Source organism: Phyllobates terribilis, unplaced genomic scaffold, assembly GCF_046119375.1.
Source record: "Phyllobates terribilis strain yellow unplaced genomic scaffold, ASM4611937v1 Scaffold_12__6_contigs__length_324123572, whole genome shotgun sequence".
Classification (NCBI taxonomy): domain Eukaryota; kingdom Metazoa; phylum Chordata; class Amphibia; order Anura; family Dendrobatidae; genus Phyllobates; species Phyllobates terribilis.
The window spans coordinates 72,925,856-72,952,593 of record NW_027362772.1 but is presented as its reverse complement, the minus strand read 5'-3'; the positions used below and the strand labels follow the sequence as shown (position 1 = coordinate 72,952,593).

Here is a 26,738-nt window from a genome sequence, read left to right as displayed (position 1 = left end):
AAAAGGATCAAGATGTATATTAACTGTGTCGGGTGCAGGATGTATATTAACTGTGCCGGGTGCAGGATGTATATTGACTGTGCCGGGTACAGGATGCATATTAACTGTGCAGGATGCATATTGACTGTGCCGGGTGCAGGATGCATATTAACTGTGCCGGGTGCTGGATGCATATTAACTGTGCCGGGTGCAGGATGCATATTAACTGTGCCGGGTGCAGGATGCATATTAACTGTGCAGGATGCATATTGACTGTGCCGGGTACAGGATGCATATTAACTGTGCCGGGTGCTGGATGCATATTAACTGTGCCGGGTGCTGGATGCATATTAACTGTGCCGGGTGCAGGATGCATATTAACTGTGCCGGGTGCTGGATGCATATTAACTGTGCCGGGTGCAGGATGCATATTGACTGTGCCGGGTGCAGGATGCATATTGACTGTGCCGGGTGCAGGATGCATATTGACTGCGCCTGGTGCAGGATGCATATTGACTGCGCCGGGTGCAGGATGCATATTGGCTGCGCCGGGTGCAGGATGCATATTGGCTGCGCCGGGTGCAGGATGCATATTGGCTGCGCCGGGTGCAGGATGCATATTGGCTGCGCCGGGTGCAGGATGCATATTGGCTGCGCCGGGTGCAGGATGCATATTGGCTGCACCGGCTGCAGGATGCATATTGGCTGCGCCGGCTGCAGGATGCATATTGGCTGCGCCGGCTGCAGTATGCATATTGGCTGCGCCGGCTGCAGGATGCATATTGGCTGCGCCGGCTGCAGGATGCATATTGGCTGTGCCGGCTGCAGGATGCATATTGACTGTGCCGGGTGCAGGATGCATATTGACTGTGCCGAGTGAAGGATGCATATTGACTGTGCCGAGTGCAGGATGCATATTGACTGTGCCGGGTGCAGGATGCATATTGACTGTGCCGGGTGCAGGATGCATATTGACTGTGCCTGGTGCAGGATGCATATTGACTGTGCCGGGTGCAGGATGCATATTGACTGTGCCGGGTGCAGGATGCATATTGACTGTGCCGGGTGCAGGATGCATATTGACTGTTCAGGATGCATATTGACTGTGCAGGATGCATATTGACTGTGCAGGATGCATATTGACTGTGCCAGGTGCAGGATGCATATTGACTGTGCCGGGTGCAGGATGCATATTGACTGTGCCGGGTGCAGGATGCATATTGACTGTGCCGGGTGCAGGATGCATATTGACTGTGCCGGGTGCAGGATGCATATTGACTGTGCCGGGTGCAGGATGCATATTGACTGTGCCGGGTGCATATTGACTGTGCCGGGTGCAGGATGCATATTGACTGTGCCGGGTGCAGGATGTGTCGTAATGGGAAAGCTGAGGTGTGTGGATGTACAAGCGCCCATTATATTCAGGCAACTGCAGATATGGACCTCAAAGTCCATAAAGGTTTGTAATTGTGTCGTGTGTGAATAAAGCCCAAGTAGATAAAGTATGAGCAGGGTTTACCCATGTATGTATCAAAAATCAACATGAATTCTGCTTAAGTTATTGATGTTAGATGTAATATTTAGAAATGCATTTAATCTGCATCCTGTTAAATTAAATAGATTTTTCCATCTTCATAAATGGGGTATTGTCGGATAGGGCTTGAAAATCGAAGCAATTTTGCAATTTATTGCTGTTTAAAAATTGTATCCGTTCTTAAAATGTTTACATTTTTTTTTTTTTTTTTTTTTTTTAAAGCTCATTGCCTTGGTGACCGGCCACTGCTGCTAGACAGAATATGTGCAGTGCTTACAAGCTCTTTTCTATTGCGCCCTTAAGCAAGGTTTAAAAGCTGACCAAAATCACTGGAGGGCATTGTTACCTCCTAATCCTGGCCAGCTTCAGCGCAGTGTTTACAAGTTGTAGAAAACAGCGGTGGTCGGTCTCCTAGGCAACGAGATGTAAACAAAATAAAATAAAAGTGTGAATATCTCAAGAACGGCTGAAAATTTTAATAAGCAGTAAATTGCAAAATTGCTTGTTTTTACAAGCACAATCCCACAATACCCATCTATGAAGATGGAGAATAACCCTTTAAATTTTTGCTAACACTTGTAATTTTTTTTAAGGAATTTAAGGTGGATGCTGAGAAGTCACTTTATTACTCTCTGTACCATTCCTTGCATCACTACAAGTTTCACACCTTTCTACGTTGCAAGCAAGAGGTAAGCGAATGACTGAGACAATGGTAACTTTATGGAGAAGGATAGATGGTAAATATATGATCGCTGGGGGTCCAAATACTGGGACCACCACCCATCGCAACATCTGTGATCTAAATTTAACTGTGTAATTACAGCTCTAGCCACTTCTGTGGGGATGATGGAGATGGCCGTTCCGTCATTCCCATAGAAGTGAAAAGAAAAGCGGTGGTTACATGTATGCACGCTTAACACGGGGCTTTGGAAATCCTTGTTCTTGGGATTGGTGCAGGTTCCAGCAGTTTAGACCCTGAGCAATCATACATTTATCATCCAACCCACACAAAAAAAATTTTTTATATATAGATTTTTTACACCAGATGTTTTTCAAAATCTGAAGTGGGGACAAAAAAGTGGTAAAAAATAATATATTTTTTTAATATACTTTTATGGTGGTTTTTGAAGCACTTATGCTCCAAAAAAATAATCCTTAATAGCCCAAGTATTTATTTTACTGATGAATAGAGATGGGAGAATTGATTCGCAGGACTATGGTCCATCGGCCAGGTCTGTATTTCTGAAAACCACCTCATACTTGCAAGCATCTCTGGCTCTTCTTGTAAGTAGCTGACCTGGTGCGACGTTGTGTGTGTGTGTCACCCTGCAATGAGGGTGTTGTGCTCTTCTTTTGATTAACTGGAGCTGGCTCAACTTTGTGTGTGCTTCAGGCCGCAATGGTGTCGTCACACAGTTCAAAAGAACAGCCGGGATGTAAAGGGACAATATGGGCTCCCAGACCTGGTCGATGGACTGGAGTCCTGTGAAACGATTCTCCCATCTCTACCGATGAGTCTTCAGTCCTTATTTAGGTGTTACTGTGACACACAGGCCGATATAGTCATATTTGTTTATTACTTTGTACACCCATCCCATTACTGGCTTTGTTTGACTGTTGCTCCGGTTTGCCTCTAACCACCGTTGTCTCCCCCACCTTTTTCCAGACCAACGCAATAGAAGAACAGAATGACGACTTGGGTCAAGAGGAGGTGGTTCAGCAGTGCATGAGAAACCAACCTTGGCTCGAAAAAGTCTTCGATTCTTTCATCGACCTACTCACGCAAGCACAGAACAAGTGCGCGTGACCAATCCCAAGACGGCTACCTGAGGCTGCAGAACGGAGTGAAACCTGTCAACCAGGGATTCAATAGACAAACTGAAACCATGTGACTCTATAAAAAAAAAGATGAGAGAGAGACATGCCAGGCCGAAAAAAAAAGGGAAAGCGATCTTTCCTGGACTTAACTTTGTGGTCGGGCCAACCGGTCATACAAAAAAGCTATAAGAGGAGTAGATGACGTAAGTGTTGGAGGCCTCAACTTGACTTTCAGGGCTCTGGCTTCTGAATATGACGCTTGGATGGCGGTGGTCCTCTCTTTCTCTTGACTTCTGTCTTCTTCCTTTTTTGTTCTTTTCTTTTTTTTTTTTTTTCTCCCGCAGAGAAGGTTTCACTAAACATACGTTGTTTTTCGTTCTCCTCATCACCGTCATACTACCGTAAAGAGGAATTTTTTTTTTCTGGCTCTGCCTTCTTCTCAGTCCCGCTTCCAATGACTTGACACCTTCTGACAGAAGACGGCAGGCTGACATTTCGGCCCTAATTATTATTTATTGGGAAGCATGCGTGTATGTGTTGTGCGTGTGTAAGAGCCAGAATCCCTGTTGGCCTTGGGTGGTGATCTCTTTTTTTTTTTTTTTTGAGATTTTGGATTAACAAATCTTTTCGAAAAATACGACGATGCTCGCTTTTACACTGCCAGTTTTGGTTTGGTCTAATCTAGAAAGGTTTTTTATTATTATTTCTATATTGAGAACGCAAATATAATGTGTACTCTAAATTCTGCTCATATTAATAGTATTAAAGTCAACATAAGTCACTTTTCAAATTTTAAAAAATTTTTTTTTATTATTTTTTTCCATTTTTTTTGGTGGGGTAGACAGAAAGTTATAATGTATTTCCAGGAATCTTAGGGGCGAAAAAAAAAATTGAATCTACCTTATTGGTGGTGGTTGTAGTCAAATGTAAGGGGGTGGGGGCGCTCCTGATTTTTTTATTGTAACAGGGTAGAATTACACGTACAGCTATTCTCTCCAAAGATGTTTTGAAAATTTTCGAAAGGTAATAGTTGTAAGAAAATGGTACCGTAAACCTGTGTTCTGCTGGATTCGATTCGATGGAGGGTCCTACGTGAAACAATAAAAGCTTTGTTAATCCAATATCGAAAAAAATTTGAATTTTATCCTTTTGTTTCGAGGGTCAACAAACGTTTAACTTCAGTATTTTTCACGTCGCAGGATTATTTCTATGTCTTGTTAATAGCCCTTGACATAAAGATGGTGTTTTTTCTACGTTATATAGATGATTTCTTTTATTCGAGAGGACGGATTTCTTTTATTCAAGATGGTGTTAAGCTCCTTTACTATTGGAAATTTGTAAAAAAAAAAATAATAATAATAATTGAGAAACTGTTTTAGGCATTTTGTAACTATTTTACGTTAAATTTTGCTACCTTTTCCCCATGTGCATAATATTCATTAGCATAGAGGCTAAATTATTTGCCCTCCACGATCACTTTTATTGGAGGGTTATACAACATGCCGACATCCACTTGTAACAAAAAGCAAGAGTTTTTAATTTTTTTTTTAATTTGCTGTAGATGACTAGGGTGCGGTGGGCCTTCTGCCCCATAAATATAAAAAGGGTGAAAAAAAAGAAAAAAAAAAGCTAGATATTTTTTTAAATTCACAGTTCTAACATTATTTAAACATTATTACATGGTCATTGTATCCCTTATTTTTTTATTCTCGTGCATCAAATCACATTTTTCCCAGTATGTCGGAACGATGAAATGATGGGGGAGATGAACTGTTTTGCGTGTTTTTAATTTTGTTAATTTTTTTTTTTTTTTTTAAAAACTGACTGTAAATATTGTATAGGAAAAAAAATCTATGTACAATATTGTATTTGACTATATCTAATTGATAATGATGATGTTGCTTAGATGTGAAGTGTTCAGTTTAACTGAACGTGGATTAGTATTTTGCTCAGAAAAAAATAAACTTAGAACAGAGAGAAAAATAAAAAAAAAATTGGGGTATTCTTAAGCTACTTTGACATTTTCCACTACTTTTCCCTTTTTATCTGATTTTTTTTTTTCTTTTTTAAAGTGGAGGGATAAATGTTGAAATTCAATTTGAGTAGGGTTTGGGTTCCAATGAGACACATCCGACTATTTTACCGTGATCGCCAAAGCTGTTTGTTTTTGAAACCTTATGTTACCAGTGTCCTATTCATGAGAAAACAACATGACTTGATGTGGAAGGGTGAGTCTCACATGCTATATTTTCCAGTAAAGTCAGTAACCTTGGGTCAGGGTTCACAAACTTATTGCTTAGATTTTTTTTAAGATGTTTTTTATTACAGTAAAAGATTTTACTGTAGTTTAAAAAAAGGCAAAAAACGTACAGGTGAACACAACCTAAACTGTATTGTTAAGAGCAAGACCAGTGCAGGTGAACACAACCTAAACTGTATGTTAAGAGCAAGAACAGTGCAGGTGAACACAGCCTAAACTGTATTGTTAAGAGCAAGACCAGTGCAGGTGAACACAACCTAAACTGTATGTTAAGAGCAAGAACAGTGCAGGTGAACACAGCCTAAACTGTATGTTAAGAGCAAGAACAGTGCTGGTGAACACTGCCTAAACTGTATGTTGAGAGCAAGAACAGTGCAGGTGAACACAGCCTAAACTGTATGTTAAGAGCAAGAACAGTGCAGGTGAACACAGCCTAAACTGTATGTTAAGAGCAAGTACAGTGCAGGTGAACACAGCCTAAACTGTATGTTAAGAGCAAGTACAGTGCACAGCCTAAGGCCGGGGTCTGACGAGCGTATGAAAAATCATCTGATTCTCATCCATATTGTCATCCGTGTGTCCTTTTTTTTACCTCCTTGTGCCATCCATTTTTATAATGTACTTTATCGAATACAGTTACCTGGGTTAATCATGGCAATATATACGTAAAAATCAGATTCTGATGTTCTGACTGGAATATGATTTTTTTTTTTTTTTTGTGCACCCATAGACTTGAAATGGGTAAGTTTTGTGCACTACATGAAAGAGAATATTGCATGCTATGATTTTTTTTCATGTGAAAATACGGTCATCTGAACAACCCTATTGAATAATATTGGTCAGTGTGCTGTCCATTTTTTTTATTTTTTTTACTTGGACATTACATATCCGTATTATACACTCTTCTTAATGAGTCTTAAACTGTATGATAATGGTAAGTACAGTGCAGGTGAACATAGCCTAAACTGTACATTAACAGCAACTATACTGCAGGTGAACACAGCCTAAACTGTACATTATCAGCAACTACAGTGCAGATGAACACAGCCTAAACTGTACATTAATAGCAACTGCAATGCCGGTGAATACAGCCTAAACTGTACATTAATAGCAACTACAGTGCAGGTGAACAAAGCCTAAACTGTACATTAATAGCAACTACAGTGTAGGTGAACACAGCCTAAACTGTACATTAATAGCAACTACAGTGTAGGTGAACACAGCCTAAACTGTACATTAATAGCAACTACAGTGCAGGTGAATACAGCCTAAACTGTACATTAATAGCAACTACAGTGCAGGTGAACACAGCATAAACTGTACATTAATAGCAACTACAGTGCAGGTGAACACAGCCTAAACTGTACATTAATAGCAACTACAGTGCAGGTGAACACAGCCTAAACTGTACATTAATAGTAAGTACAGTGGCATTAACTTTGTAGTTTGAGCTTTCTTGTGTCATTTTGGCTATATTTGCCAAAAAAAGAAAGCAACATAATTTTTTGTTTTTTCCAAGAAAAAGCTGCAAAAATGACACACCTGAACACAAATTTGTTGCCTAACTCATTGGTTTGAATTAATTGTAAAAAATTGTTGCCTAATATTAAACCCGTCAGGCTCACCCCTATCAGCCTTTTGTCCTTTATTACCGTGATGAGTATGGAAAATAAATTGATGCGCTAATCAGTGGAGGGGGCGGGGTTGGACCAGGAGGCACGAGACACCTAGTCCTGTAGTGATAATCTCCTGCTGATAAAACACAGATTTTTTTTTTTTTTTCTATAAATTAGCATACCATTCTGCCATGGCGTGTTTCCTTAGACTCTGTTCGTATGGAGATATTCTTCTGATCCTTCAGTCGCGGGATAATCTTACATTTGGTCCTTAAAGAAAAAATTTATTGTCAGGCTTTTCTACCAAATGTTGGTTGAAACTGTCCATTTTGACATGTTCTACCCATCTAATCTGTGAAGGCCAAACAAACCCTGACTGCCAATGACTGTCGAAAGAAGGATCGGGCATGTTGGACTTCAACATGCCCAATCCTTTGTTTCCACAGGAGATAAGCCGAGGTGTCTAGTAGCCGCTCATTCCCTTCTCACCCATGTATAGGAGAGTTGGGAGGGATCACCGACAGCCATATGAGCATTTAGCCGACAGCTATTGTATGTGTATGGGCTGCTTAAAGGGAATGTCTCACCTAGAAACTGATTAATCTGGTTTTGATTCCTAATCATAGATTTTAATTTTTTTTGGACTCACAACCCCTTTAATGTGCTCCTCCAGTTTTGGGGTACATTGTATATTTTGCAGAGGACACTTTATTCCTAGTAGATACTGTTACTTGCCCTTACCACTGGTACTACATTTTTTCCATAGGATGTTTCATTTGCTGCAGATATTTTAAATTTTTTTATATATATATTTTTATTCTGTATTCTATTCACAGGATGTAGGTTTCAGTAGCACTTTAGAACGAATGTCTTCAGGTGATTTTTTTTCGGTTACTGTTCGCTTACTATGTAAATATAATTTAGCAAAGTATTATGGAACTTTATGTATAATACCAGGACATAGGAAAATAGGGGTCACGGAACACAACAGGTTAAAATATGGCGGTCCGTAACCCATCATATCGGGTGAAACTTGAACCATTTTTATGACCCAAATTTTGGTTTACCCCTTGCTCAAATTTTGCCAGGAACTTTTAACAAAAAATGCAGCAAAATTGAGAATATTGGAACCACATTCTTAGAATTGCTTCCTATGGGTGACTGTCATTTTTTTTTTTTTGCCCCTTTATACCAGTTTGTATACATCACCATTCACCCCATTCCCAAAGGAAAGGGTCAATTTGTTTCTTGTTAGTAAATGATATGAAATGGGGGATTTCATGGATTCTGACATCAGGGGAGTTTAGAAAGTGTCTAGATTACGTGGAAATTTAAAGGATATAGACGCCGTTTTTGGGGACCGTTTTATTTCATACTTAAATGCATGTATTTTTGTAATTGGGTTCCATTAAAAATTTTGCACCGTTTGCCTTCCGTTATCCTCTGGCTGCAGAATGACTTAACAGAGAATCTGTCAGTGAGTTCTGTCCCGTGGGAGAATTTTTATAGATCTTATCTTTATTTTGAGCTCCTCTTTTGAGAAGCTCAGCTCAGAAGACGTTCTGATTAAGGGCTCTTTCAGATGTCCGTGATAATCGGTCTGATTTTGGACCGGCCGCACATCTCCTGACCCAAGCATAACAGCTTATGTTTTTTTTTTATGCTCGGTGCATTGCAATCTGACATTGGATCCATTGTCATGGACATCTGAAAGAGCCCTTATAAACTTTTCTACCAGAGCTTACTGATGAATTCTCAGTTCACTCAATCCGCAGCAGGCAATATAGAGGCCGTAGAAGGCAAACTGTGCATAAATTGTACTGGAACCCAATAGCAAAAATTTATTTTGGCAAAAAATATATTCATTTAAGTGTTTCCCCCCCCCCTCACTTCCCATAGAGAATGAATGGAGCACTAGTAAGGCAGCCGATCTGCTGATCCGTTTTGTAACAGCGATATAATCTCCCCCTATCTTTTGGATATTCACCGATCAGCTATCTGGTGGATAGATGATAAATTGTTTTCACCGGAGGACTCCTTTAAGGTTCTAAAATTGTAATTGGGACTGTCCTATATTAGACACTTTGGAGAGAATAGTGGATGTTTGTAATTGGAATCATGGGGAAAATTGCCCAAAGTGATCACAAATTTCACCTCAGCTGAAAGGGGTCTAAAATCTTGTTTTAATAGAAACAGCGCCACTCTCGTTCACAGGCCACATGTGGTATTACAACTTGGCTCCATTTAAGTTTAATAACCTTGCTACAATAGACACAGCCATGGGCAAGATTGGCACTAGTTCTTTAAAAAAAAAAAAAATAATAAAAAAAAAGGTTTTGCTTGTTTTGACGTTTTCATAATATTTTTGTCTTTTGTGTAATGTCTATTAATTTACATAAAGGTGTAAAAAAATAAAATAAATAAGGATGGCGTGGGGGTGGCTCAGGTTGGCAGCGGTGGTGGCTGGGGAAGGAAAAGCCAAAAGGTCGACCCATCACCAAAACTTGTATCATAGTGTAAACAAAGGACACGAGACGGTTCTGTGAATGATGAGAAGATGGTGACAAAATTCTGGGTTTTAATAAGCAAAACTGACTTTGTAAGTAGTAGGAAAATAAAATGGGTGTAAAAAGTATTTAAATAAGTAAAAAAAAAAATAATAAAATAGCCAAATGCTCCTGGGATAATTCTGCCCCCCTACCTTTCTTCCGTATGGGGAATCTTTTATTTTTAATTCATTAGCTTGGTTGGAAATAAAATGTCTAAATAAAATAAATACAAAAAAATTAATAATTTCTCTCTCTCTCTATGTTACCAAATGTATTTCTCAGCTGAACCCATAGCGGCTCTTGATGCCCCGTTCACACTTGCTCCTTTTTATGTGTCCTAATCTAGACCTTTTTTACGCTGTGTACTGCGTGTATCTTGTTCTTGCCTCAAAGGTATTGTTACAATAATTGAATTTGTGTTCCTGTATGGATGTTATTATATATTTTTATCGTCAATTAGTGTCTGACGTTTTTTCTCTCAATATGTACAACTCACATTGTATAATGTGTACACAAAAGAAAAAAAAACACTTTTTCTTTGCATCCTGTTTCCTCTTCTCGTTTTCTTTCTTTGTGTATTTTTTTTTCTGTTGTCTGTGACATCTCAAAAAGCTTTTCTAACTCCCCGCAAGACTTACTCTTGTGTAGATGTCTCTCGTCAATTCTCAGTACCTGCAGTTGCCACTAGGTGGAGCGTGGCTCTCGTAGATTCTCAGTACCTGCAGTTGCCACTAGGTGGAGCATGGCTCTCGTAGATTCAGTACCTGCAGTCACCACTAAGTGGACCGTGGCTCTCGTAGATTCAGTACCTGCAGTCACCACTAAGTGGAGCGTGGCTCTCGTAGATTCTCAGTACCTGCAGTCGCCACTAGGTATAGTGTCTCTAGCAGATTCTCAGTACCTGCAGTCGCCACTAGGTGGAGTTTGTCTGTTGTAGATTCTTAGTATGTGCAGTCGTCACTAGGTGGAGTGTGGCTCACGTAGATTCTCAGTACCTGCAGTCGCCACTAGGTGGAGCGTGGCTCTCGTAGATTCTCAGTACCTGCAGTTGCCACTAGGTGGAGCGTGGCTCTCGTAGATTCCCAGTACCTGCAGTTGCCACTAGGTGGAGTCCGGCTCTCGTAGATTCTCAGTACCTGCAGTCGCCACTAGGTGGAGTTCATCTCTCGTAAATTCTCAGTACCTGCAATCGCCACTAGGCGGAGTGGATCTAGCGATTTTGGTAATTAAAAGGGTGTCGAGGTATTGAGTCAAAATATTTCAAATGTCTTGCTTTCCCATATCCTCTCTGCATGTCCCAGTCTAGTACTCATTTGCTTTCTGTGCAGGCACTTGCTGTGGCACGCATTTCCGGCCGGTCCTTTTAAAAATGTGTATTCCCTGGAGCATCCCTTTTAAAAAAGGGTTCTTCCCCTTGAGTAAACTCTACTTAAAGAAGTTGCCTTGACTAGAAGCTCATCATAAGGTTTGTCCTAGCTGAGACTTCCAGTGATCAGCTGTAATCTGTAGAGAAACCTGGAAGTGTGACATTTGCCTACAGCACTCCCGCAGGAGAAGTTGAGTATTACAGTATATTTATATCAACAAGTTGTCTGTACACACATCCGTGTTTCAAGTACGGAGTGACAGAATGTGACGGCCTCATGTTTGCCTATAAGGCTGTTGAGTTTAGGGTAGGACACCTATGGTCAGTCCGTACATTGCAACCCGTACCTAACCCGTGAAATATGGATTTGTGAAAGTGGCCTTAGGCAGGACAGGACAGGACAGGATAGGTCCTCCAGAAAAAAAGCTTTGTTGAAGAGCGGAGGATCTGGAGTCATTTAGTGACATAACTTCACTTTGGTATTGGCCTCCTTTTAGGAGACGTTGAATGAGCTCAAGACAAGTACCTTAAAGGTATAGTTTGTTTTGCTACTTCACTTTAAAGAGATGAAAGGACATAGTAAAACATGGCTGCTTTGTGCTAAAAACATTTTAATTCATAGGCCCGTGCCTGGTGTTGAAGCTTCACCTCAATCAAGTAAATGCTGCAACACTCGACCTGTGGAGCAAAGTGGCATGATTTCTGGAAGAAAACGGCCATTTTTTGTACCCTCATTACAACTCCTTTAAGGGGTTACTCCCATCTTCACAAAGTAATATTGTCAGATAGAGCTTGTAAATACAAGCAATTTTGCGATTTACTGCTTATTAAAATTTTCAGTCGTTCTTGAGATATTAACAGTTGTTTACAGCTTGTTGCCTAGGAAACAGATTGTAAGTGTTGTGCATGTCGGTCGGTCTCCAAGGCAACGTGCTGTAAACAAGTGTTAACATCTCAAAAACGGCTGAAAATTTTAATTAGCAGTAAATTGCAAAATTGCTCGTTTTTATAAGCCCTATCCAACAATATCCATTTGTAAAAAACGGGAAAAACACTTTAAGTAGCCCTATATATTTTATAGGGCCACATGAATCTTGACGGTCGCCTTGGTCTAACCACATAGCTTACAGAGGAACAAGACGCCATCATTAAAACATATCATCACTTTAATGAACGTTCAAGGATATGTGATTATACGTAGGATGACTTGTAAACAATATGCATAGAAACGAACACGGCCTTATGGCGGAAATACACAGGAGCGTGAATGGCAGGTTTTTTTTCAGACATAATGTTGTCCCCGTCCCTTTCTACTTTACTAACCAGACCCCCTACATTTCTGCATTGCCTGCAGGTCCCTGGTGTAGCATATAAGGCGAAACATCCCTTGTATGTCTTGACCCTTAGGTTTAAAGGGGATTGTCCTATTTTCTAATAGTGGACCACCCATGTAGTGCTCAGTCGGCATTCCTGCACATCTGTGCGCCGGTCCTCATGTGCTGCTTGCAACAGGAATAAGTCAAAGTGAGTACAAAATACCATTAAGAGACACATAATGCGAGTAATAAGCACCGGGAAACGGGATTTTATATTCATTATTCTATATGAATGTGATCGGAGACATAAAATATACGGCAGGCCAGAGTCGTGTGACTTCTTATCCGGGACTCGCACTCGTTTCACTAACAAGCTACAGCAATTTAATCTTCTGCGTTTAGAGACTCAAATAAGGATCCTTGGGTTAGAAAAGAAATAGAAATTACTTTTTTTTTTTTCCTAAACTTAAGGGAAGCTGTCACGTTGTACACGCAGTACGATCTGTGGCCAGTGTGGTCTAGGGGAAGACGAGCAGAGTGATACTGAGTTATAGGGAGAGTCAGTCTAACTTGTATCTTATTAACTGAAGTCATTGGTGTTTGTAAGCATAGGAGTCCAGGGGGCGGTCCTACTCACGAGTCCAGGGGGCGGTCCTACTCACGAGTCCAGGGGGGCGGTCCTACTCACGAGTCCAGGGGGGCGGTCCTACTCACGAGTCCAGGGGGGCGGTCCTACTCACGAGTCCAGGGGGCGGTCCTACTCACGAGTCCAGGGGGGCGGTCCTACTCACGAGTCCAGGGGGGGCGGTCCTACTCACGAGTCCAGGGGGCGGTCCTACTCACGAGTCCAGGGGGCGGTCCTACATTGATACTCTTCCTTGTATGACTATGCATGCGGAGATAGCTGTCAATCGTGAGTAGGACCGCCCCCCGGACTCGTATCCATACGAACACCAAGAACTTCAATTAATAAAATACAAGTTATACGGAATCTTTTCCTAAACCGTGATGGAACTTGTATTTTATTAATTGAAGTCCTTGCTGTTTGTATGGATAGGAGTCCAGTGGGCGGCCCTACTAGTGATTGACAGCTATCTTTGCATGCAGTCATACAAGGAAGAGTGTTAGGACTACCCACTGGACTTATGCATACAAAACACCAGGGATTTCAATGAAAAAACTGCGAGTTTTACAACAAACTCTAGATCAAGCGGCTTAGCTCCTCCTGTTCTGTAACCTCCAGCCTACAAAAACTATTATCAACATAACAGGAATTCTCCTTTAAAAGAGAATCTCTCATCACTGTATAACGATTAGGGGTACAACCTCTGGGACCCCTCCTCAGACTGCAGGGCTGTTGTAATGCGACGTCCCCTTTATGGTTTATACCTGCACAACAGCGCCACCTGCTGTGGAGGGAATGGCAACAAAACCCGTCAAGAAGGGGGCAGTGCCAATTTCGATAAGTGCCAACATCTTTTTTTTTTCCTTCGAAGAGAAACCCAAGGGTCCTATTTAAGCCTTGTACACATTACATGGCCAGTTCTCTGGCCTGACTGTCCCTGCTGAGAGCTCCTGCGTTCTCTATAAGAGTCTCTGTCTGATATCTCTGGTGGTGACGGCGACTTCTCGCCAAGAATAAGATCAGCAGTCTGCTATAGGACACGCTGGATCTCATCCCCCCTCCCCCCCAAATCAACTATACGCATTAGACTGTCTGACTAACCTGTTCATATCTGCAGATTCAGACCAATGTGTATTGGGGTCTTTTAAAGGGGTATTCCCATCTCCAAGATCCTATCCCAATATGTAGTAGGTGTAAAAATAATATTAGAAAATACGTCCAATCAGAAATGCAGTATAGTTATTCTGATTAGCTATGTTGCTTACCTTATGTGCAGGGCATTGCAGTAGCTTGGTTACAACCACTAGCAACTAACTGTCACTATGTAAATGGTCATAACCATGGATACCTAAACTACTGCAATGCCCTGCACATAAGGTAAGCGACATAGCTAATCAGAAGAACTGAACTACATTTTTAATTGAAGGCATTTGCTAATATTATCATCATTACGCCTACTACATATTGGGATAGGATCTCCGAGTCTGTAAATGCAGAGAATACCCCATTCAACGGTCACTAAACCTAAAATGTGCATCTTATTATCCTTAAACATAACTCCCTAACTTCCATGGGTGAATGATGTTAAGCTACAAAGTAGTGGTTATGGAGGGGGTACATTTTTTTTTTTCACCCAGTCATCCCATTAAGAGAATGCAAACGGCTGATAACAGAGAATAATTCACCGCACAGCATTGATACCATATATAACCATTGCTTACAAAAAAGCTTCATATTTAAAAAATAATCATGATAAAAACCTTTTAAGGTTTTGCAACAAAAGTGAACGCAGGATGTTGGGGGGCAAATGGCCTGTAGATTGCGTGGGTCTGCAAGCTATAGGCCATGCAGGGTGCAGACCACCGGTGTAGTGTATGCAGATTGGCATTGACTTGCAAGGAGCAGCAATATTAGTTTCTCTGCAGACACAACCTCATTGTACACCAAAAAACTGAGAAAGTACCGAATCTTCCGCTACTAATAAAAGAAGGGAAAGCGTAAGGAGGTAAGCGTGCCTTTCTGCTATATGGTCTCCTAACATATCGGAGAATCTCCACCAAGTCTCTTCACTCCGCACATAAAAGCTCATGGAATATAAGTGAATGTAAAACATATATAAAATATATATACAGAATATATATTTACATGCAAATCCCAGCATATAAAAAAAATAAAGAAGCGTCGGCACAGACGGAGGGAGTGTGCAAACTGCATTTCTTTGTAGTAGAAAGGAGCATCTTGCCCTGATGCATGGAAGGGGTTGGGAGAAGTGGGGGGGGGGGGGGGGAGATTTGTTTGGCCTACAGAGGAGGGTATGCGGATGTGTCTATTGGATGCAACCTCCAGGTGTCTGCTGAAGAAAGGACCATTCATGTGCACAAACAATGCCCGGTTATCCATGAGTGGTCAAAGCCCTCCCCAGGCGGCGGCTGCTGCTGTGGCGGCGGCATCTCTCTCTGCTCAGGCCATCTGGGCAGATGGTGGCGCGAGGTTACAGGATCACACATGGGCAGCTTTTTGACTCTTTCTTCTTGGGGTTAACAGCCGGGGTCGGGGGGCACTCCAGTTCTTGGAATTTTCTACAAAGAAAAAGGAAAAGCAAAAAAAAAAATTAGTAACTTTATAAAAGAGTGCAGACTCTTTAAAAGTTCTTAAAAAGGGAGATTCGCTTCAGACATCCAAGGGGTCTTCATGATAAACTGATCACAGTGCGAGACCCTGCCCTTCTCCAGAAATCTGCTGTAAATCAGGTGTTCAATAACCCTGCAGCGCCACCACTGGAGAATTTTAACATTGCACGGAATGAGTATGACTCAAACGGACCATTTAATTCAGAGAAAAAAAAAACAAACTCCCTGCCAAACTATCAAAATGAGCTCACTGAAGGATTCTCAGTTAACTCATTCTGCAGCCCGCCATAGACAGTGCAACACAAGAGGATAGAGCAGGTGAAAAATGTAACGAAAAAAAAATATTTTTAGTCCCATATATGAATAGAAACTCAGTGCTCGTGATTGGATAGCTCTATGTCTGGATCTACGTTTCAGATGCTGTACAGTTTGATGTCAGCCAGCAGCCAACTAGTCGTAGACCATGAGACGTTGGAATCTGCTCGGCCCCATGTATTAGGACAACTCAGCGAGTTCTCTTTAAGATCATCCATTTAAGATTTTTTTTTTTTAAAAGAAGTCCCATGAAAGGATTTAAAAGATGGCATCTGTAGGGACAGGCTCCCACCACCTCCCGTGATGCACTGATGGGGTTAACCTTATCCCACAAACGATGAGAGTTCTGTTCCTGTAACGTGTCATAGCTGTGGGGTGAGGTCAGAGCCGCTGTATGAACATGTTCTGCTGTGCTGAGCTCTGGCAGGATTACACCATGGAGGAAGCGTCTGCTCTTCGTCTGCTGACTGACTTACGGACGCCTCAGCCTCAAACATCGCAATAAACTCCCAAGTGCGGCATCTACTCCCACAGTGAACATATTATGCACAGGGCAAACTAAAGATGGGGACATCGTCATCTTCATTCTCAGGATTGGCAAAAAAAAAAGCAAATGGATTTGGAGGAGATATATATATATATATATATATATATATATATATATAGTGTAGTATTATTTTATATTATATGAGTGTGTAACAAAAAAAATAAGAATATATTTTTAGATATCTGTAATATAATCGTAGATGCGTCCCTCTGTCTGAAGCCTCTATAGACTGCGCATGCGCGACACGCAGTCTGGCTCCAGACAGGAGAACGCATGGAGCCGTTACAGGTAAGAGGAGTGTATAGCGCCGGAGATTGCGGTATGCGTAGGGACTGAATGTATACCGCGATCTCCGGCTCCATACTTACCTGACCAGGAGGAGCGTTGCCGTGGCGCTTCTGCTCTGACCGGAGACCGGGACAGGCGTGAGGCATCAAAATCTGAGCATAGCGCTATACGGCAGCCTTTTTTCTGATGACACATTTGCAGTGCGTCTTCTGCAAAATGGAGCCAGACAGTGCAGTATGGGCACGCGCGTACTCTGGTGCCGCACTCCTCCCCCGGCCTGCGGCAGAACGGGACGCAGCACTGGAGCACAGGGAAGAAAGGTGAGTATATTAGTGTTAATTTTTTTTTGTGTGTACAGTGTGAAAGGGATGAGGGGTGCCATACATACCAGGATTGGAGATGAAGGTGTCATGCATACCAGGATACGGATGAGGGGGTGCCATGCATACCAGGATTGGGGGATGAGGGGGTGCCATGCATACCAGGATACAGATGAGGGGGTGCCATGCATACCAGGATACAGATGAGGGGGTGCCATGCATACCAGGATTGGGGGATGAGGGGGTAACATGCATACCAGGATTGGGGGTGAGGGGTGCCATGCACATCAGGATTGGGGATGAGGGGTGCCATGCATACCAGGATAGGGAAGAAGGGGTACCATGCATACAAGGATAGGGATGAGGGATACCATACATACCAAGATAAGGATAAGGGATGGCGTACTATGCATACCAGAATGAGGGATGGGGTGCCATGCATACCAGGATAAGGCTGAGGGGGCCATACATACCAGGATTGGTGGGGGTTGGGGGGGGGGGGGAGTGCCATACATACCAGGATTTGGGGGGGGGGGGTGAGGAGTGCCATACATACCAGGATTTGGGGGGGGGGGTGAGGAGTGCCATACATACCAGGATTTGGGGGTGGGGGGGGGGTGAGGAGTGCCATACATATCAGGATTGGGGGGGGGGGGGATGAGGAGTGCCATACATACCAGGATAGGATGGGGGCAGCACATAACATAACATAACAGGATGAGGGAACATGCTTCGGTAGAACAAATACCAGGATGGGGGACCATATACCAATAAAAATGCTCGCTACCCGGGCGTAGAACGGGTTCAATAGCTAGTATAATATAAATATATTTGTTTAAAAAAAAAAATTAATATATACACACATAATGTACGCGTGTGCATTATATATATATTTTACAGACCAAAAGTTTGGACACTCATTTAAAGTAGCCACCTTTTGCTTTGATGACTGCTTTGCACACTCATGGCATTCTCTTGATTCTTTTGTATATGTGTATATACAAAATGTAGAAAAATCTATCTACACACACTATACAAAAATATGTACAAAATTAAAAAAACTAAAATATGTATAAAATAAATGTTAATGTAAAAAATATATATTTTATTATATATTTAGATCTGTATTATATATTACTATTTATTTAAAAAAAAAATCTAGATTCTTTTTTTTTTTTTATGCACACACTGAAAAATATGTATAAAATAATGATAATTCCATGATTCACTACCGCCTCCCTGCATTACCTGATTGCCCTGACCAGTTCATGGAAAGACTCGTCTACATTTAGCCGGATCTTGGCGGAGGCCTCCATATAGGGGATCCGATTCTCCCGTGCAAAGCTGAGCGCTTCCTCCTTGGTCACCTAATGATGGGAAAGGAGAAGCAATTAAAAGAGAGAGAACCTCACGAGTCATACATGAACCGCAGTTCCCATCTCCTTCCTCGGCGTGAACCTTACAGTATGCAGACGTCCAGCCACGTTCTGGAAGCCTCACCTGTCTCTGAAGATCCAGATCTGCCTTGTTCCCGACCAGGATCATAGGAAACTCATCTCTGTCCTTGACACGTAGGATCTGCGTGTGGAACTTGCTGATCTCGTTGAAGCTGGGGAGAGAAGAGAGTGGTAATGGTGTCACCTTTACAGGACCCATACACATCAGAGCAAAGTCTGCGGGACAGGGCGACCATAGCAGTGAGCTCCCCCTAGTGGTGACTGTATGCAGACAGAATATCAGCATTCAACTCTGACTGTGTGCAGCAGGGTCCACTGTTATTTACAAGCTCTATGTTTCCCACCTATCAGCTCAGAAAAAAATAAAGATAAAAAAAAGTTACAGACTCTCCTGCCATCAGACTGAGCTCGCCGACTGACTCTCAGTTAACTCATTCTGCAATGGACAGAGGCTATAAAGCACACGGTGCATTTTTTTTTAAATGAAATCCAATAGCAAAAATTATTTTTAGAGTCAAATACATGCATCTAAGTAAAGAAAAATGGTCACTGAAGTTGGACAACCCCTTTAAGTTTTTTTTTTCTCTTATATTGAACATGCAATCACCAAGCACAAACCACATGGCAGGAGCTCTAATGCGCGTGTTGTGTTACAATATCAACCTGTAATTGGATTATAAAAGCCGTAATGAAGACGAAAATATAAAACCGCCATCAGACGCATCCTCGTTCCTGTCTGCCATTGTGCTGAGCGAGGAATCATTGGCAGCGAACTGTAGGGTAAGACTATTTAAAAGTATCCAGACATAGCAGACGCCAAGTCTCATTTCCTCCCTGTAACACCAACTATCAATTATTAAAGATGGGAGGGGGGTAAGCTAGAGACGTATAATGGGGAGAAAATGCTCAGATCACTGCCGAAAAGAAAAAAAAGATTTATTTCCATAGACAAATACCCTATGTGTACAAGCTAAGCAGACATCTTACTGTGCTGCCATAGGAATCCACGGATCCACAAAATTACTTTTTTTTTTTTTTCCCCACAGAGTTTACCGTACAGGTTAGTTACTTTTATATTTTGATAGATGGGACTTTTATGGACGTTATTCTTTTCTTTGTTTTATTTCTTTGTCAACTTGGAAAATATAAGGGGAGATTAAAATTTGCATATATTTCTCACTTTATCTTTTTTTAGTCCCCTCGGGGGACTTGTAACTGCAATTCTTTGTTCAATTTACAGCCAGCATCTGTGAAGTGTGGAGCAGGCCCGGCTCCTGCCCTCGACGCGCGCCCGGCTCCTGCCCTCGACGCGCGCCCGGCTCCTGCCCTCGACGCGCGCCCGGCACAGATGTACAAGGGGTTATAGGAGGTAAGTTGGAAAGGACTAGTTTTCGGCTGAAACATATATTCACCTGTGAATGTAACACGAGGATCTATCTCTAGGAGAAGAAAACAAGTTGTAATAATTTACCTTCCTCGGTCATTAATGGCAAAAATCAGCAGGAACCCTTCTCCTGTCCGCATGTACTGCTCTCTCATCGCCCCAAACTCCTCTTGTCCGGCCGTGTCCAAAACTAAAAAGGGGGGGGGGGGGGAAGTCAGAAGGTTTTACAGTGGGAACATTTATTCTTTAAATGAATGGTCAAGGATTTTGAAAAAAAAAAATCATCGTTTCTCCGGAATAGCGCCGATTTTTTCTGTAGCGGTGCATCCAGTGCTCAGAAAGAGGAGTGCCTCTGGTCCCAGATGAATCGTCATGAAGGACTGGATGGGTGCAGGGTGATTTATGGTCATTTATTAGGAAACTGCTCTTTACGAGAAGCCTCCACCTTGTTCTCTCCCCTCAGGTTGGGAATTTCTCTTTATCTGAATTCCTTACGTCTTTATTTGCAGAGATCACGGTGTCACATTCCAGACATTCCCGCACAGATCCCTCCGGGGGTCCCTCCAGTTCCCTTACACCCTGGAGCCTGCACCTTTCCCCCCTCTTCTGCAAATTCTACTACCTCCAGCAATGCAAAAATTGACCAGGTCCCGAGTATGTGCCCATGTCAGGGGTGAGCAACCTTTGGCACTTTAGCTGTGAAACTACAACTCACAGCATTTCCTGACAGCCACAAGCTGTTTGGGGTTGTAGTTTCACCCCTGATCACTTTTACTGGACTTTCTCTTTAAAAACAAGGTTTTCTCCAGAAAAAAAAGTGCTTTATTCACCCTTCCTGGGTCCAACACAAAGTCTCAGCCGCTGCTTGTGGCATCTGTTATTGTCTGCAGTCAATCACTGAGCTCAGTGGATTTGCATGAGCAGCTGAGCTCATCGATTGGCTGCAGCGCTGTCGACGCGACCGATAGTTCTATCACGGCTTAAATAAACATGTCGGATTCTCAGGAGCTAAAATCTACCCCAAAAATAGTCGGATTCTCAGGAGCTAAAATCTACCCCAAAAAAATGTCACTTACTGTCCAGCCGGGTCTGCTTCCCATCGATGTTACAGATCTTCGTATAGGAATCCTCAATGGTCGGATCATAGTCGGAAACGAAGTACGACTGGAAGAGAAAGACGGAAAAACGTTAATAAAACTAAAAATAAAAGCCTTCGCACATTGTAAATGATGTCTGGATACAGGATATTCTACCGATCTGTTCTGTGTATGGAGCGGCGTTATGTAACTCCCGATCACAGGTCGGCACACAGCGACTACCGCGGACGGCAGGAAGTGAAGCGTGAGATCTTTAGAAATAATCAGCGCGGAACTTTCAACTGCTCAGAACGTTCCATCTATAAGTGGTTTATCATCAGCAGCGGAGTATAAATGGTATAAGAAAAAGAAAAAAAAACATGGGGCACAGCCGCAATACCAGACCAAACCTTTGTGTGTGAGTGGCGCTGTTACGGGAAACAAAAGTAGAACGCGTTTCCTAATCTTATAAAATGTGATTAACAAATGTGTGTCTGTACAGGTGGGCGCGCGCATACACGTACGTACCAGAGGTGGGCGCGCATACACGTACACGCAGCAGAGGTGTGCTTACACATAGGTGTGCATACACATAGCAGAGGTGTGTGTGTGTGTGTGTGTGTGTGTGTGTGTGTGTGTGTGTAGCAGAGGTGTGTGTATGCAGCAGAGATGAGCATGTGCAAGTATCAGGTGTCATTTATAATGTTGGTGTACCTGTTGTGTGTGAGAGTGGGCTTTTTGTTCCCCCGAAACAGTTCTCAGGTGCGATGGCTGCCTATTCATCCCTTATAAGTACTCTGCAAATAACCCAAGTCATGATCAGACATATGGTACAAATCAGCCCAGCCATAAACCAGAGGAGAAACCAGTCTCATGTATTGTGAGGCCAACTAACATGGCTGATGCTACAGTTCCCCAGACAAATCTAGTGTCACACAATGCAGGGGCTTTTATTGACTTCTCAGCATCTCCCCACAGGAACTTCTTCTATGGAGGAGACAGAGGCGATCACCCAGCAGAGCTCGTCCAGACGGCATCAAGGTCCTGACCGGGTAATTACCTCAGACTTTGCTCAGGTGGTGACGGCAGTAAACAGAGGTCACGGTCACGTGTATCGGTGCGGCCCTGTTACCAAACACACAGCTCGATAACATGGGAGGACAGCCAACATAACACGCCTGGTGCCACAAAGCAGCACCGACGTGGCAGACCATCAGACGACTGGGGGTAATTAGGGTTGTCCAGGTGGATTTCTTCAGCCCAAACCCGTCCACAGATTGTGTGTGGCGATGTGTCTCAACCCTACTCATCCGGTGGGGCTAAACATGGAGAGCAGTGGCAAGGTTACTGGAAGAAGGTGGACATGTTTTTGTTTTCATGGACAACCAGGGACTGTCTCTTCTATAATGGAGTGAAGACACCTCCCAGCACCTATCTGGCCCCTTCATCATTCTTGGGAGTTTCACCAAGTCTCAGTAACCTCATAAAGAGTACATGGACCGTGAAAATTGGATGCGAGAACCACAGAAACGACCCTCAGGCCCATTTAGACGAGATGATGATCCAATGTGTAAACAGGACGGGCAATTCCCCCCCCGACAGATGAACAAAATGCTCCTTCAGACTGCAACTGGATCACTCGTGCCGGCCATTAAAATCGTAATGGGCACAAAATGATCGTATTAAAGAAGGAGATTTCCATTTTTGACAGCCCTTCCCCAAAAATAAATCTCTGTGGGCACATATCCTTAAAGAGTCTGTTTTGCTGAGCAGAAATGCTTAAAATCCTCCTCAAAATACTGAGAAGTTTCCGCACTGCTGAGTCTCTGCTCAAAAAAGTGGCAAACAAAATTCACCTCAAGGTAGGAGTCTTTTTGCCGAGTTTTTGAAGTAGAAACTGAGCATAAAATCCATGTTTTTGAGAAGGATCTGGAGAGCTACGTGAACAAGCATCACTTTTCCCGGGCAAAGCGGTTTCGCCGCCGTCGTCTGTTCCCTTGTTCCCTAATATCTTTCTGAGAGAAGCCGCTCAAAGAATGAACATGTACCTTCTTTTAATCGCTCCCGAATTTCCAACCGGTTGAAAGAAGTAACAAAAGGCTGAACATGTGCCCAGTAATGTCGTTTATACATTAGGTCCATTTTTACAACGCTTTTTCAGGGGAGCGGAGGGGAACCAAGGGTTATGTGCACCTAGCCAGTTCCCAATCCAAAAAAACTCAGTGTGAACATAATAATAATTTTTTATTTTTATAGCGCCAACATATTCCGCAGCACTTTACAAATTTTAGGGGGGGCTTATACAGACAATACAGAATAAGCATATTTCATATCGAAGGAGTGAGGGTCCTGCTCGCAAGCTTACAGTCTATGAGGAAATGGGGGAGACACAAAAGGTAGAATGAACATATATTGTATAATGCAGCCTTGATATACTAAATAGGATACATAATAATACATGGACTGGTCGCCTGCCAGTATGTGTGCAGTCCTGACCGAGGCTATTATGTGCATGGTTGGTATGAACCTGAAATTGAAGAAGATTTTAATATGGGGGAAAACTGGGACGGACAGATAGTGTGTGGAGGCGATACGCCAGTCTAAAGAAATGGGTTTTTAGGGTCCGCTTGAAACTGTGGGTATTGGGAATTAATCGAACTGTCCTGGGTAGTGCATTCCAAAGAATTGGCGCAGCACGCGAGAAATTTTGGAGACGGGAGTGGGAAGTTCGTATTATGGAGGATTTTAGTTTTAAGTCATTGGCAGAACGGAGGACACGTGTAGGGTGGTAGACTGAGACAAGGAAGGAGATGTAGGGGGGTACTGAAGCATGGAGCGCTTTGTGGGTAAGCGTGATACGTTTACATTGAACTCTATATTGGATGGGTAACCAATGCAATGACTGGCACAGGGAAGAGGCATCGGTGTAGCGGGTGGCAAGGAATATGATCCTGGCTGCTGCGTTAAGGACGGATTGGAGAGGGGAGAGTTTAGTAAGAGGGAGCCCGATAAGTAGGAGAGTTGCAATAGTCGAGACGAGAATGAATAAGAGCTACAGTAAGAGTTTTCGCCGAGTCAAAGGTGAGAAAAGTCCTGATTATTGAGATGTTTTTGAGGTGTAGATGACACGAGCGGGTGATTTGATGTGAGTAGTGAAGGAAAGATCTGAGTCAAAAATGACCCCAAGACAGCGGGCTTGTTGCTGGGGAGTAATGGTTGAGCCACAAACGGAAATGGCAATATCGGGCACAGGTAGGTTAGTGGAGGGAAGAAATACGAGTAGTTCAGTTTTTGACAGATTCAGTTTTAGGCAGAGGGAGGACATAATGTTAGACACAGCAGAAAGACAATCACTGGTCTTTTGTAGTAATGCAGGGGTGATGTCCGGAGCAGAGGTGTATAATTGGGTGTCATCAGCATAGAGATGGTACTGAAAACCGAATCTGCTGATTGTTTGTCCAATGGGAGCGGTGTATAAGGAGAAAAGAAGGGGGCCTAGGACTGATCCTTGAGGAACCCCGACAGTAAGGGGAAGGCGAGAGGAGGAGGAGCCGACAAAAGACACAGTGAAGGAGCGGTCAGAGAGATAGGAGAACCAGGAGAGAACAGTGTCCTTGAGGCCAATAGTGCGGAGCATAGTGAGGAGGAGCTGGTGATCCACAGTGTCGAATGCTGCAGAGAGATCCAGGAGAATCAGCAGGGAGTAGTGACCATTAGATTTAGCTGTTAGTAGATCATTAGAGACTTTAGTGAGTGCAGTTTCAGTAGAATGTAAAGAGCGGAAACCAGATTGTAAAGGGTCAAGAAGAGAGTTGTCTGAGAGATAGCGGATTAGACCGGAGTGGACCAGGCGTTCCAGGAGTTTAGAGATAAAGGGAAGATTGGAAACAGGTCTGTAGTTGGCCGTGCAGTTCTGGTCAAGGGATGGTTTTTTAAGTAATGGATGTATGCTGGCGGGTTTAAAAGAAGAGGGAAAGATACCAGATGAGAGGGAGAGGTTGAAAATTTTAGGTGAATGGTGACAGCTGGAGCAAGGGACTGAAGGAGATGTGAGGGAATAGGGTCACTGGTGCAGGTGGTAGGGTGAGAAGATGCAAGGGGCCTGATCACTTCATCTTCCTTGACTGGTTCGAAGTCAGAAAGTGAGTAAGATACAATGTGGCGGGGGAGAGCATGCATAACGTTTGGCGATTGGGAGAAAATTTCCTGTCGGATATGGTCAATTTTTTCTTTGAAATAATTGGCCAGATCGTCAGCGCTGAGGCCTGTGGTGTTTGATTGAGGAGAGAATGAAACGTGTCAAAGAGGCGTTTAGGATTATTGGAAAGTGAGATGATGAGATTGTTAAAGTAGGTTTGTTTGGAGAGGTAGGGCAGAGTTATATGTTTTCAGCATAAATTTATAATGGAGGAAATCTTCGGGCAGATTAGATTTTCTCCACAGCCGTTCAGTACACCTGGAGTACCTCTGGAGAAGACGTGTTTGAGGCGTGTGCCAGGGTTGTCGCCGTCTATGCCGAATTGTTCTCTGCGTAGGAGGTGCGGCTTCATCCAGGGCACATTACAATGTTTCGTTAACATACGCCAGCTTTGCCTTTTAGGCCAGAAAAAAAGCTCCCAGGGTATACGCCATTTCCATCTATAGAAAGACCTCTGTCCGGCAGTAGAAAGTGCACACTGGAAGTGTAGACTACGTCATCCCATACAAAAAGGTATACAGTAAAAAGGTATAAAAGGAGTGGTGTAGCGTTTGTACAATGGGGGCCTCTAGGTGACATATCCCAATGTCTCGTGTCAGGGGATCCTCCTGACGTATTTCTTCGCAAACGTCATATCAACAGAACTTAACCCTTTTTTTTCTAAACCAAACACGTCCACGGAAGCCATAAAACGTGGTAGAGTCAACAGCTTTATCTCCTCTACAAGTCACACATCCTGCTATTTGTAGGGGCCATAAATCACCGCGTCTGGAAATAGGCCACCGCTGGACCTTGAAATGCCAATCCAGCAGGTCAAGTTTCCGGATACGTCCTCTTCGCCAGTCGGTTCAGTTTTCTGGGAGTTGCAGAAATGTAAGGAAGTTGTGGCCACCCACAGACCAGGAATCCCATGCCCCGGCCATGACATAGGATTCAACGTCCCTGTAATATTATAATTATCCTCCATTCATATCAACACCGACCTAACAGACCAGTTCCGAGAAGGTCAGGCAGAACACGGGAGGGTGACGGGCCAGGCGTATCCACATATTTATCTTGGAAATGAGGATTGGAAGTTGGGAGACATCATAAATACTGGAGCAGAAACCATTCATTTATACCCGAGATTGTCCAATTTTTTTTTTTTCTATCAAATATATTTTTTCCTTTCTAAATCCACATTTCAACAAATTATATTAATCGGTAGATTTAACCACTTAGTTAAAAAAAATTATAATTTTATCATCAGAAACAGTAACACCGGGACCGGCAGCCATATTGGATGTCACACAAAAAAGCTAAATAAAAAAGTTCAGCAAGCCGACTGTGGAGGACAAGTCAAGGATCTCTATTCACAAAGTCCTCTGTGTTCTTCTGGTCACCTGCCTCCTAGTACGACTTCCATGTCACTCCGTTACCAGGCGTGACTCCCACCGAACACACGCTGCATTTATACCGGT

General features: G+C 42.9%; 2 protein-coding genes across 2 annotated transcripts in view; one reads left to right on the top strand and one right to left on the bottom strand.

Moving 5' to 3' along the window:
* PRR12 (proline rich 12) overlaps positions 1–10,212 on the top strand; it is an 88,993-nt gene extending 78,781 nt beyond the window's left edge. The window contains exons 13-14 of the mRNA XM_073655982.1: positions 2,107–2,202; positions 3,180–10,212. Coding sequence (XP_073512083.1) covers positions 2,107–2,202; positions 3,180–3,320 — 237 coding nt within the window. The 3' untranslated portion in view covers positions 3,321–10,212. The remainder of the gene's footprint in view (positions 1–2,106; positions 2,203–3,179) is intronic.
* A 2,058-nt stretch (positions 10,213–12,270) lies between these two features.
* Positions 12,271–26,738, bottom strand: part of RRAS (RAS related) — a 32,055-nt gene continuing 17,587 nt past the window's right edge. Inside the window, exons 2-6 of the mRNA XM_073655981.1 lie at positions 21,081–21,168; positions 20,092–20,194; positions 18,664–18,772; positions 18,412–18,530; positions 12,271–15,642 (exon numbers count right to left, since the gene is read on the bottom strand). Coding sequence (XP_073512082.1) covers positions 15,555–15,642; positions 18,412–18,530; positions 18,664–18,772; positions 20,092–20,194; positions 21,081–21,168 — 507 coding nt within the window. The 3' untranslated portion in view covers positions 12,271–15,554. The remainder of the gene's footprint in view (positions 15,643–18,411; positions 18,531–18,663; positions 18,773–20,091; positions 20,195–21,080; positions 21,169–26,738) is intronic.